This window comes from Chiloscyllium plagiosum, unplaced genomic scaffold (assembly GCF_037043375.1).
Source record: "Chiloscyllium plagiosum isolate Xiang-an unplaced genomic scaffold, Cpla_swu_hap1 HiC_scaffold_7, whole genome shotgun sequence".
NCBI lineage: Eukaryota > Metazoa > Chordata > Chondrichthyes > Orectolobiformes > Hemiscylliidae > Chiloscyllium > Chiloscyllium plagiosum.
Genome location: NW_028270145.1, coordinates 84,268,314 through 84,281,182, shown reverse-complemented (window position 1 = coordinate 84,281,182; position 12,869 = coordinate 84,268,314). Strand labels below are relative to the sequence as shown.

Here is a 12,869-nt window from a genome sequence, read left to right as displayed (position 1 = left end):
AGATGTTGCCAGATCTGCTGAGGTTTTCCAGCAATTTCTGTTCTTGTTTCTGAATCGATGAGTTTGAATCTATTAGATCTTGCAGATGAGATCGCAAGTGGTTTATATGTATATATCTTTTGTGGACTTACACAAAGATTTTTTTTGCATGAACCATTAGCTTTTTATCGCATAAATGTTGGATTTTGAAATAATAATGTTTTAATAAATCAATTTAAGAGTTGTTGACAGTGATAGATATAACATTACAAGCAAAAATAACAGCTGGAAATTAATTTATTCATTCACAGGTTATGGGCATCATAGTCTAGGCTAGTTATCATTCATCTTTAACTGACTTTGTAAAGTTGGTTGTGAATCAGCTTCTTGCACCACTATAATATTTATGATGTAGGTACATTCACAGTGTTATGAGGAAGGGAGTTCCCTGACTCTGACTGAATAGCACTGTGGATGTACTGTGGAAGGAACACCGATTTATTATCAAGATAGGATGATGTGTTGTTTGGAGCAGAACTTGCAGATGACCTTATCCTTCCAGTTAGTGGAGGTTGCAAGTTTGCACAGTGCTGTCAACTAAACCTCAGTGAATTGCTACAATCGTGCTTGGAGATAGTACACAATGCTCACACTGTCTACCCACTGTAGAGGGAGAGAATGTTTAAGATGTTAAATGCTTTACCAGTGAAGCTTTTTGCTTTGTTCTGAATGGCTTTGAGCACCTTGAGTGCTATTAAAGCTGCACATATCTAGGCAAGTGGAGAGCATTTAATCACAGTCTTGACTTATGACATGTAGATGGTGCATGCAATTTGTGAAATAAGAAGATGAGTTACTCATTGCAGTATACCTAGCCTTTTCTAAAATTAGCTTTCCTCAAACTGGAAGAAGAAGTTTTTGACACTTGAATAAATTACCTTTGCTCTTAAGAGAGAAAAGAAATCTTTGATTTCTTTGTTTAAAAAAGAATGAGATGTGGATCTTGGGAATCAGAAGCAAAAATAAAAACAGAAAATTACTGGAAAAACTCAATGGATCTGGCAGCATTTGTAGGGAGAAATCAGAGTTAACATTTGGGTTCAGTGACCTTTCTTCAGGACAAATTTGTTTATTATTTAACCTTAAGCATTGTGATGGATACCTACTGGCATCAGACATTTAAATTATCAAAACAAAGCATAAGACAGCATCAAGTCACAGAGTCATAGAGATGTGCAGCACAGAAACAGACCCTTTGGTCCAACTCGTCCATGCCGACCAGATATTCCAACCCAATCTAGTCCCACACCAGGCCCATATTCCTCTCAACCCTTCCTATTCATAGACCCATCCAGATGCCTTTTAAATTTTGCAATCGTACTAACCTCCACCACTTCCTCTGGCAGCTCATTCCATACACGTACCACCCTCTACATGCAAAAGTTGCCCCTCAGGTCTCTTTTATATCTTTCCCCTCACACCCTAAAGCTATGCCATCCAGTTCTGGACTCCCCCACCCCAGGGAAGAGACTTTTTCCATTTATCCTATCCATACCCCTCATGATTTTATAAACCTCTATAAGGTCATCCCGCAGCCTGATGCTCCAGGGAATACAACCCCAACCTATTCAACCTCACCCTATAGCTCGAATCCTCCAACCCTGGCAACATCCTTGTACATCTTTTCTGAACACTTTCAAGTTTCACATCATCCTTCAAATAGGAAAGAGAGCAGATTTGCACACAATATTCCAAAAGTGGCTGAACCAATGTCTTGTACAGCCACAACATGACCTCCGAACTCCTGTACTCAATATTCTGACCAATAAAGGAAAGCATACCAAACGCCTTCTTCACTTAGCTGTATAAGTATATTTAGTAAACATGAATTGAAGCACCAAAGGTACCACAATCATGCTATTAATGAAAAATCTAATAAATCTGTGCTAAATTATCTATCATTTGCATGATTATTAATCCTCTTTGAAGTTTTCGTTTTCTTTGTCATTTGTGATCTTCAAATATTTACTTTTAATTTGCCACAATCTGCAGTCAAATAAATACTCTCAGCATTAAATCTTAATCACTGTCTTTCAAAATCTTGCTGGTAAGATCTTTAGCATTTCCAAACAACTGAGAAGTTTACAACTGCACTGTGTTGAAAAGCAAAAGAAAGAAAAATCTGTGTTCTCTGATCAGCGGTAGGGCCTTCTGCTTTTCTACAGGGCTACCTTCAATTTAGAGGCTTTGTTTTACCAACTAAATTCCCATTCATTGCATGATGGCAAGTTCACTCCAGGCAAAACCATCCCACCTCAAGTTAGAGCAGATCCTCATGGAATGGAATTATTACTTTGACCTGTTCCTGTATCGTTCAGCTGAAAATATACAGAAACATAGAAAGTAGGAACAGGAATGGGGCAGCAGGACCTTCACACCCACTGTGCCATTCACTATGATCATGGCTGATCATCCAACTCAGTAGCTTGTTCCCATCTTCTCCTTAAACCATTTGATCCCTTTAGCCCTAAGAACGAAATTTAACTCCTTCTTCAAAACATTCAGTGTTTTGTCCTCAACCACTTTCTGTGGCAGAGAAATCCATTGGTTCATCACTCACTAAATATCTCCTCATCTAAGTCCTAAATGGCCTACCTCATACACTGAACAAAAATATAATTTACTGGAAAAGCTCAAAAGGTCTGGTCGCATCTGTGAAGAGAAATCAGATTTAATTTTTCGGGTCGAATGACCCTTCCTCAGCAATTTTTATTTTTATCTCTGGTTTACATCATCCACAGTTCTATCAGTTTTTATCAATATCCTGAAACTGTAAGCTCTGGTTCTGCACTCTTCAATTATCAGGAACACCCTTCCTGCATTAATGCTGTCTAGTCCACTTAAAATGTTGTAAGATTCGATGAGATCCTCTCTCATTCTTCTAAACACCAGTAAATACAGATCTAATTGAACCAATGTGTCTTCATATGTCAGTCATACCATCCTAGATATCTGTCTAGTATACCTTTGTTGTACTCCCTCCATAGCCAGAGCATAATTCTTCAGATAAAGTGATCAAAGCTGCATACAATATTCCAGGTGTGGTCTCACCAAGGTCCTGTACAATTGCAGCATCACATCCTTGCTCCTGTACTCGAATACTCTCTTAAAGGCCAACATAACCTCATTGCTGCTCTACTTCTATGCTTACTTTCAGCAACTGGAGTACAAGGACACCCAAGTCCCCTTGCACATTTCCTTTCCCAATCTATCGCTATTCAGTTAACAGCCTACCTTCCAGTTTTGCTACCAAATTAGATAGCCTCATATTTATCTACATTATATTTGCTCAGAAAGTTACTGGAAGTCTGAGGTCATTAGGTACAGTAAGAGCAATATATGCTTGAATACAAGTATGAAAAACAATCCAAATGAATTCACTATCTGGAGGAGTAGGAAGAAGTCACAATTTTTGTTTTCACTTCTGGAAAATAAATATTAAGCAGCAATCAATGACAATTATCATGTCATTCAAATGGTTCTTATGCTTTTAATTCAACAATTTAACTTCCCATAGCACAATTCATGTGCAATTTCTGCACAAATGCTGCAACTTCATGAAAATCACCTGGACATGAGGCAGAAAATGACATTTTCTTGAAGTCATCAGTAGTGTGATACAGACTGGCCATCAAGCTGTGGTGATCTGCAATTTGTGGGCTATCTCATCCTTGCCATCGATTGCTGGCTGATTTGCATATTAGTAATGACATTTGTTGTTCACAAACCATTAACATCCAGCTAACTTTGCATCATTAAGATTTTGCTTTGCACCATTAACATTTTGATTGTTAAGAAAAAGGAACAGAATTCAGCCACTCAACCCATCAAGTCAGATCCACCAGTCGATAATGTGTGATACCTTTCTCAACCCTATTCTCCTGCCTTTTTCACGTTATCCTTTTAACCCCTTACTATCAAGAATCTATTGATCACTGGCTTAAAGATACTCAGTGACTTGGCCCGCACAGGTTCACCACCACTGACTGAGAAAGCAAGCATTCTTTTCTTCAAATATATACCTTTAAGGTATTAAATGTTAAGCACAATTGATTTCATTTTTCAAAAAAATGTAGCTGGTAAAATGTATGGCTGTAGAAATTGTGTCTTCTTAAGAATGTGTTGAATTTACAATATTTTTTACACTTAAGATCGAAGTTAAGTGTAGTAGTTTCAATTTGATTCCTGAAAAAATATTTACACAATATAATATGTTGTTGAAAATATGATATGATAGAATACTTTCACAAAATTATTTAAATGTTTCATTGGGAAACATCAGTCATATCGTTTGGGACAGAACTCAAATGATCTCTTAGGATTGGTTTTAAAAATGAATGTTACTCTTACTGTAAGTATAACAGTTTTTGGAAGAAAAAATATGACTTTGAATTGAGAATTCTAAAGGCTGTCCAACACTCAGGCTACCATGTTGATGTTTTAGTTGTCTCGTAGACAAGTGTTTGAGATATATTGCCTGAATTAGCGGCAACTTCATTATCACTATCATCTGACTACGAGGAATGGGACAAGCAAGATGTATTGTGATCTTGTCACACTTCACAGATCCAGTTTTCTATGATGTTGTGATGGTGTTTGTCCATTTTTCTGATATAACTTTGGTGGGCAAGAAGAAAAAACCCTGCAGAAATCCTACTTCTCCATCCTGAGGCCATCTGTTAAATGTTTACAAGTAGCTAAAACATTCCCTGTGGGTTGTAAATTTCACACTTACGGGATGTATGGTGAAAAGATGTTTTTATGATATGACTTCTAAGGTTCCAAACATAGTACTTTGTAATATTACAACATATTATGTTACACCAAACAAACTATGTTCTGTCTTTATAAGCCCAACACTGAAGGCAATATTTCCAGTGGCGTAATTTACATGCTGTTTGTATGAATGCTTAACTTTCTTACTGATTCATATTTCCATTAATTTGGAGGAAGCATTAATTGTGGAAGCAAGCATGTTAACAATGTTTAAGACATATCTTCATAAACACATGAACAGGAGGCAAACAGAGAGATAGATATTGCACATGGGCAATAAGCAGCAGGTCTAAATAATGATTACGGATGGGCACAGTCTTGGTGGGCTGAAGGGCCTGTTCCTGTCCTGTATTGTTTTGTATTATACTGTGTATTTCCATAAGCAGTTAGCATTTCAATCAGAATAATGAAAAGGAGGATTTTGGGAACTGTTTGAACTTTAATTGACAACTAGTCCACAGCAAAATTTCAGACTTCTTATAAAACAGCAAATTTCAAATGCAGGGCATAAATCTATTAATGGCAGCAAGCTAAAGTGGAAACTGAAAATGCTAGAAATGCACAATAATTCAGACACTAACTGTGAAAAGAGTAAAAGAGAGTAGATGTTTCAGCTTGATAATCTTCCATCAAAACTGAATTTGAGTGTGATGAATTAACATGTCTGTTTGCAACCTATAAGTATCATCCACACACATATTTCTCTTTTGGGGATTCAGATAGAATTTTGACCCTCAGAAAATATGGCAAGGTATTTGTTCTTTGGCCGCAAATTCATTTTTGAATTTTTAAGGTATATTTACTTAAACTGCCCCAAAAGTTTTAAGTTAAAAACCACACAACACCAGGTTAGAGTGTAACAGGTTTATTTGCAAGCACTAACTTTCAGAGCACTGCTCCTTCATCAGGTAGCTGTGGAGCAGGAACATAAGACCAGAATTAATAGCAAAAGATTACAGCATCATGCAACTGAAATGATATATTGATCAAACCTGGACTGCTGTTAGGTCTATCATCTTTTAGAATGGGTTACAGGTTTTGGTGTCTCAGTGGTTAGCACTATTGCCTCACAACGCCAGGGACCTGAGTTCGATTCCCATCTTGGGTGAGTGCCTGTGTGAAGTTTGTACATTCTCCCCGTGTCTGCTGGGGTTTCCTCCATGTGCTCTGGCTTCATCCCACAGTCCAAATATGTACAGGTCAGGTGAATTGACCATGCTAACTTGCCCATAGTGTCAGGTGCATCAGTCAGGGGTAAATATAGGGTAGGGGAATGGGGCTGGGTGGGTTAATCTTCGGAGGGTTGGGCAAAATAGCCTGTTTCCACACTGTAAATAATCTAATCTAAAGTCACATTTTCGAGATAAATTAAAGTTTTATTAAAAAAAAAGTGGCATCTCAGAACTCTGAAACCCATTCTAAAAGATAAAAGACTTTACAGCAATCTAGGTTTGTTCAGTATATCATTTCAGTTGCATGACACTGTAACCTTTTGCTATCAATTCTGTGTCTTGTGGTCCTGCTCCATAAGAGCAGGATAAAGGAGCAGTGTTTCAAAAACTAGTGCTTCCAAATAAACCTGCTGGACTATAACCTGGTGTTGTGTGATTTTTAACTTTGTATACCCCAGTCCAACACTGGCATCTCCAAAAGTTTTAAAGTTACTTTTGGTTTTGTTACAGGCAAATAGTGACAGTGGTAATTTACAGTACTGTGTTTTGAAGTAAGTCGAGTGATTTATTTTTGAATTTTTAACTAAGATATGGACCAAGCATTTTGCGTGCATTTTTTAAAAACTACAACTATGTCTTTAAACATTGTTTCAGCTAAATTATGCGTATAATTTAAAACATTGCTTTTACTTACAGGTCTTTCAATTGATTATGCTGAAAATAAACTATACTGGATTAATTCTGGAACTGGAATCATAAGCAGATGTAACCTGGAAGGCGGTAATTTAGAAGTGATCGGTTCGATGGCACAATACTTAACCAAAGCAACCGCCCTGGCTATTATGGGTAAGTATGCAAATATCACAACAAGAATATTGTTGGCCTCTGCCACTGGCTAATTTGGTGGCAATAATTCTTCTTGTTGATAGTTTCAGCAGCATACTGACAAATAATTATCAACAGAAGGAATTTTACCCCTATAGATTATTGCCAAATACATTTCTTAGTTGGACAGATTTCCATAGAGTTTTGTTGGTATTGTATTGACTGAAGCATATTCTTGTCTTTTAGCACCACTGAAAGAGTACTCTTTGCTTTCAAAGCTTACAACATGCAAACAGCTATATGGCTTAGAGGAGAAAGTGAGGACTGTAGATGCTGGAGATCAGAGCTGAAAATGTGTTGCTGGAAAAGCGCAGCAGGTCAGGCAGCGTCCAATGAGCAGGAGAATCGACGTTTCAGGCATGAGCCCTTCTGCAGGAATGAAGAACTGAAGAAGGGCTCATGCCCGAAACGTCGATTCTCCTGCTCCTTGGATGCTGCCTGACCTGCTGCGCTTTTCCAGCAACACATTTTCAGCTATATGGCTTAACCAGTCTAAGTTGAAAGTTACCCTCCATATTGAGGACATAGCCTATATCACATTTACGTACCCTTCTTTTCCATGCCCCATTCAACCAAATTCTGGATATTAACAGTTTCTCCCTCAGCTTTGAACCTTATAGTGAATGTGACAGCCTTACAAATATGTAAAAACAATGACTGCAGATGCTGGAAACCAGATTCTGGATTAGAGTGGTAGCCTGAAGAATTTATCTCTCCACCCTTCAGGCTCTCTGTCTCTTTCCTGATGAAGGGCTTTTGCCTGAAATGTCGATTTCCCTGCTCCTCGGATGCTGTCTGAACTGCTGTGCTTTTCCAGCACCACTCTAATCCAGAGCCTTACAAATATGTTTAAATACATTTCTTTCACTCCCTCTTCTGCATTTATTCATTTATTTATGGCCAATATTTGTCTTCACAAACCTCTTCTCAATTTTAATGTCCGAGAATTCACAAGACTCCAACATTAAAATCTGAGCTAAGGGAGGTGGTTTGGGGGTAAGGGGACAAGAGTTGTTCTGTGGAGAGTGGTTAGACTTCAATTGCTAAGCAGGTTGTGAGGCCAAGCGTGTTGTGAAGATTTAAACTTTAAGGTTTATTTTCAAACTGTCTTTTCTGGACCTTTTTTTTGCAGCAGGAATCAGACCTCCAAGAACCGGTTATTAGGACTCACTAGCATTAACAAAAACAGATTATATGGGATCCTTGGAGTTGGGACTAAGTCTAAGTCCCACAACAACCATTGCTGCCTCAGAATCTGTGGCACCAAATTTCTAGGTCACAGTTATGCTTGGAGTGCTAGCTCCAACCATACATACATTCAGAGTCATGGAGAAGCACAGAATGGAAACAGACCCTTCAGTCCAACCCATCCATGCCGACCAGATATCCCAATCCAATCTCGTCCCACCTGCCAGCACCTGGCCCATATCCTTCCAAACTCTTCCTATTCATATACCCATCCAAATGCCTCTTAAATGTTGCAATTGTACCAGCCTCCACCACTTCCTCTGGTATCTCATTCCATACACGTACCACCCTCTGTGAGAAAAAGTTGCCACTTAAGTCTCTTTTATATCTTTCCCCTCTCACCCGAACCTATGCCCTCTAGTTCTGGACTCCCTAATCCCAGAGAAAAGACTTTCTCTATTTACCCTATCCATGCCCCTCACACTTTTGTAAACCTCTGTCAGGTCACCCCTCAGCCTTCGACACTCCAGGGAAAACATCCCCAGCCTGTTCAGCCTCTCCCTATAGCTCAGATCCTCCAACCATGGCAACATCCTTGTAAATCTTTTCTGAACACTTTCGAGTTTCACAACATCTTTCCAATAGGAAGGAGACCAGAATTGCATGCAATATTCCAATAGTGGCCTAATCAATGTCCTGTACAGCCGCAACATGACCTCCAAACTCCTGTACTCAATACTCTGACCAATAAAGGAAAGCATACCAAATGCCTTCTTCACTCTCCTATCTACCTGCGACTCCACTTTCAAGGAGCTATGAACTTGTACTCCAAGGTCTCTTTGTTCAGCAACACTCTCTAGGACCTTACCATTAAGTGTATAAGTCCTGCTAAGATTTGCTTTCCCAAAGTGCAGCAACTCGCATTTATCTGAATTAAACTCCATCTGCCACTTCTCAGCCCATTGGCCCATCTGGTCAAGATCTTGTTGTAACCTGAGGTAACCTTCTTCGCTGTCCACTACAATTCCAATTTTGGTGTCATCTGCAAACTTACTAACTGTACCTCTTATGCAGTCTCCCACGAAGAACCTTGTTGAACGCCTTACTGAAGTCCATATAGATCACATCTACCACTCTGCCCTCATCAATCCTCTTTGTTACTTCCTCAAAAAACTCAATCAAGGTTGTGAGACATGATTTCCCATGCACAAAGCCATGTTGCTTATCACTAATCAGTCGTTGCCTTTCCAAATACATATACATCCTGTCCCTCAGGATTCCCTCCAACAACTTGCCCACCACCGACGTCAGGCTCACTGGTTTATAGTTCCCTGGCTTGTCCTTACCACCCTTCTTAAACAATGGCACCACGTTAGCCAACTTCCAGTCTCCCGGCACCTCACCTGTGACTATCGATGATACAAATATTTCAGCAAGAGGCCCAGCAATCACTTCTCTAGCTTCCCACAGAGTTCTATCTAGGGTACACCTGATCAGGTCCTTGGGATCTATCCACTTTTACCCGTTTCAAGACATCCCAGCACTTCCTCCTCTGTAATATGGACATTTTGCAAGGTGTCACCATCTATTTCCCCACAGTCTATATCTTCCACATCCTTTTCCACAGTAAATACTGATGCAAAATATTTGTTTAATAACTCTCCCATTTTCTGCGACTACACACAAAGGCCACCTTGCTGATCTTTGAAGGGCCTTATTTTCTCCCTAGTTACCCTTTTGTCCTTAAAGTATTTGTAAAAACCCTTTGGATTCTCCCTAACTCTATTTGCCAATGCTATCTCATGCCTCCTTTTTGCCATCCTGATTTCCCTCTTAAGTATATTCCTACTGCCTTTATACTCTTCTGAGGATTCACTTGATCTATTCTGTCTGTACCTTACATATGCTGCCTTCTTTTTCTTAACCAAACCCTCAATTTCTTTAGTCATCCAGCATTCCCTATACCGACCAGCCTTTCCTTTCACCCAAACAGGAATATACTTTCTCTGGATTCTCGTTATCTCTTTTCTGAATGCTTCCTATTTTTCAGCCGTACCTTTACCTGCAAACATCTGCCCCCCATTAGCTTTCAAAAGTTCTTGCCTAATACCGTCAAAATTGGCCTTTCTCCAATTTAGAACTTCAACTTTTAGATCTGGTCTATCCTTTTCCATCACTATTTTGAAACTAATAGAATTATGATCACTGGCCCTAAAGTGCTCCCCCACTGACACCTCAGTCTCCTGCCCTGCCTTATTTCCCAAGAGTAGGTCACGTTTTGCACCTTCTCTAGTAGGCACATCCACATACTGAATCAGAAAATTTTCTTGTACACACTTAACAAATTCCTCTCCAGCTAAACCCTTAACACTATGACAATCCCAGTCTATGTTGGAAAGTTAAAATCCCCTACCATAACTACCCTATTATTCTTACAGATAGCTAAGATCTCCTTATAAATTTGTTTCTCAATTTCCCTCTGACTATTAGGTGGTCTATAATACAAACCTAATAAGGTGATCATCCCTTTCTTATTTCTCAGCTTCACCCAAATAACTTCCCTGGATGTATTTCCAGGAATATCCTCCCTCAGCATTGCTGTAATGCTATCCCTTATCAAAAATGCCACTCCCCCTCGTCTCTTGCCTCCCTTTCTATCCTTCCTGTAGCATTCGTATCCTGGAACATTAATCTGCCAGCCCTGCCCATCCCTGAGCCATGTTTCTGTCATTGCTATGATATCTCAGTCCCATGTTCCTAACCATGCCCTGAGTTCATCTGCCTTCCCTGTTAGGCCCCATGCTTTGAAATAAATGCAATATTCTAATAGTGGTTTGAAATAAATGCAGTTTAATTTATTTGTCCTACCTTGTCCTTACCTGCCCTGAGTGTTTGACTCACTTCTGTTCTCAACTGTATCAGTCTCAGATTGATCTCTTTTCTCACTGTCTCTCTGTGTCTAACCCCCAACCCCACCTTACTAGTTTATATCCTCCTGAGCAGCTCAAGCAAATTTCCCTGCCAGTATATTTGTTCCCTTCCAATTTAGGTGCAATCCGTCCTTCTTGTACAGGTCACTTCTACCCCAAAAGAGATTCCAATGATCCAAAAAGATGAATCCTTCTCCCATACACCAGCTCCTCCGCCATGCATTCATCTGCTCTATTCTCCTATTCATGCCCTCACTAGCACGTAGCACCAGGAGTATTCCTGATATTACTACTCACGAGAACCTCCTTTTTAAATTCCTGCCTAACGCTTTCTAATCTCCCTTCAGACTCTCAACCTTTTCCCTTCCTATGTCATTGGTTCCAAAGTGGACAATGACCTCTTGCTGGCCCCTCTCCCCCGTGAGAACATTCTGCACCCTCTCTGAGACATCCTTTATCCTGGCACCAGGGAAGCAACACAGCATTCTGCTTTTTCGCTGCTGGCTACAGAAATGTCTGACTATACCTCGGACTACAGAATCCCCTAACACAATTGATCTCTTGGAACCCAACGTACCTCTCGTTGCACTGGAGCCAGTCTCAATACCAGAAACTTAGCTATTTGTGCTACGTTCCCCTGAGAATCCATCACCCCTACATTTTTCAAAACAGCATACTTGTTTGAAATGTGTATGTCCACAAAAGACTCCCGCAGAAGCTGCCCACCTCTCTTACCTTTCCTGGAGTTAACCCATCTATGTGACTGTATCTGAGACTTTCCCCCCCTTCCTATAACTGCCATTCATCACATACAGTTGCTGTTGCAAATTCCTCATTGCTTCGAACTGTCTCTCCAACAGATCCATTCGATCTGATAAGATTCGCAGCCAACAGCATTTATTGCAGATATAATCCGCAGTAACCCTTAAACTCTCTTTAAATTCCCACATCTAACAGAAGTACATATCACATTTAAAGGCCATTTTTGCTCCTTCACAATCTACAGACCCAGAAATTAACACTGTCTTATTCCTCTCCAAACACTGCCCCAGGCTAAATTAATAGTTATGTCTTATATTTTAAGTTTCATCAAGAGACATATCTCCAAAAACATATAATCAAGAAAGAACCCACGCTACTCACTACTGCAGATTATCTGTCGGTCACACTTATAACAAGAATTAACTTATCTGATTCTGTGCTGTAAACTTCGCCCAACAGTTCCTCCAAGATTAGTTGTGAATTTCATTGTTTGTTAATTTTCCCAGACGTACTCCGATGTCCAGCGATACATGGATTCAAACAGCAAAGGCAATGTCACTGACCTCACCATGTGCTTCCTTTGGCTGTTCTTCTCCCTTTTACAACTGCTGTTGTTTTGACCTTTTTTTCCAAAGTTCCAAAACAATGCAACAGCATATAAAACAGTAATTGCTGCTCCTGCAATTCGAGGAAATCACCTCCAGCATCTAAAATACCTCAAAAGGGAGCAGCTGTTGCAGCCAGAAATTTTTCCCATCCTCCATCTTGGATTACCCAGAATCCTATCTTCAGAGGTCCTGGGCAATTCTCTCAACAGAGTCAAATAACACTTCTGCAATCTACCAACTAAAAATTAATAGCAACTTCTAATTTTCATGCTGAAACGAGTCGTAGCTTGGTAATAAAGTCCATTCTTTTATAATGCGTTGTAGAAAAATCGCGCTTTAGAAATAATGCTTATAGTGTTGGTAATGTAATCATGTTATAGCCAACACACCTTTTGAAAGTTCGCACTTTAGAAACAACATTACCAACTCATCATTCGCATGACAGCAAATTCACATTGATGAGATGTTATAGCAGAAAGACCAGTACATAACTTGAGTACTGATAAAAA

General features: G+C 39.6%; 1 protein-coding gene across 1 annotated transcript in view; it reads left to right on the top strand.

The window, feature by feature from the left end:
* LOC122551725 (low-density lipoprotein receptor-related protein 1-like) overlaps positions 1–12,869 on the top strand; it is a 1,910,187-nt gene that overhangs the window by 1,334,985 nt on the left and 562,333 nt on the right. Inside the window, exon 32 of the mRNA XM_043694091.2 lies at positions 6,684–6,833. Within this exon, the coding sequence (XP_043550026.2) occupies positions 6,684–6,833 (150 nt within the window). The remainder of the gene's footprint in view (positions 1–6,683; positions 6,834–12,869) is intronic.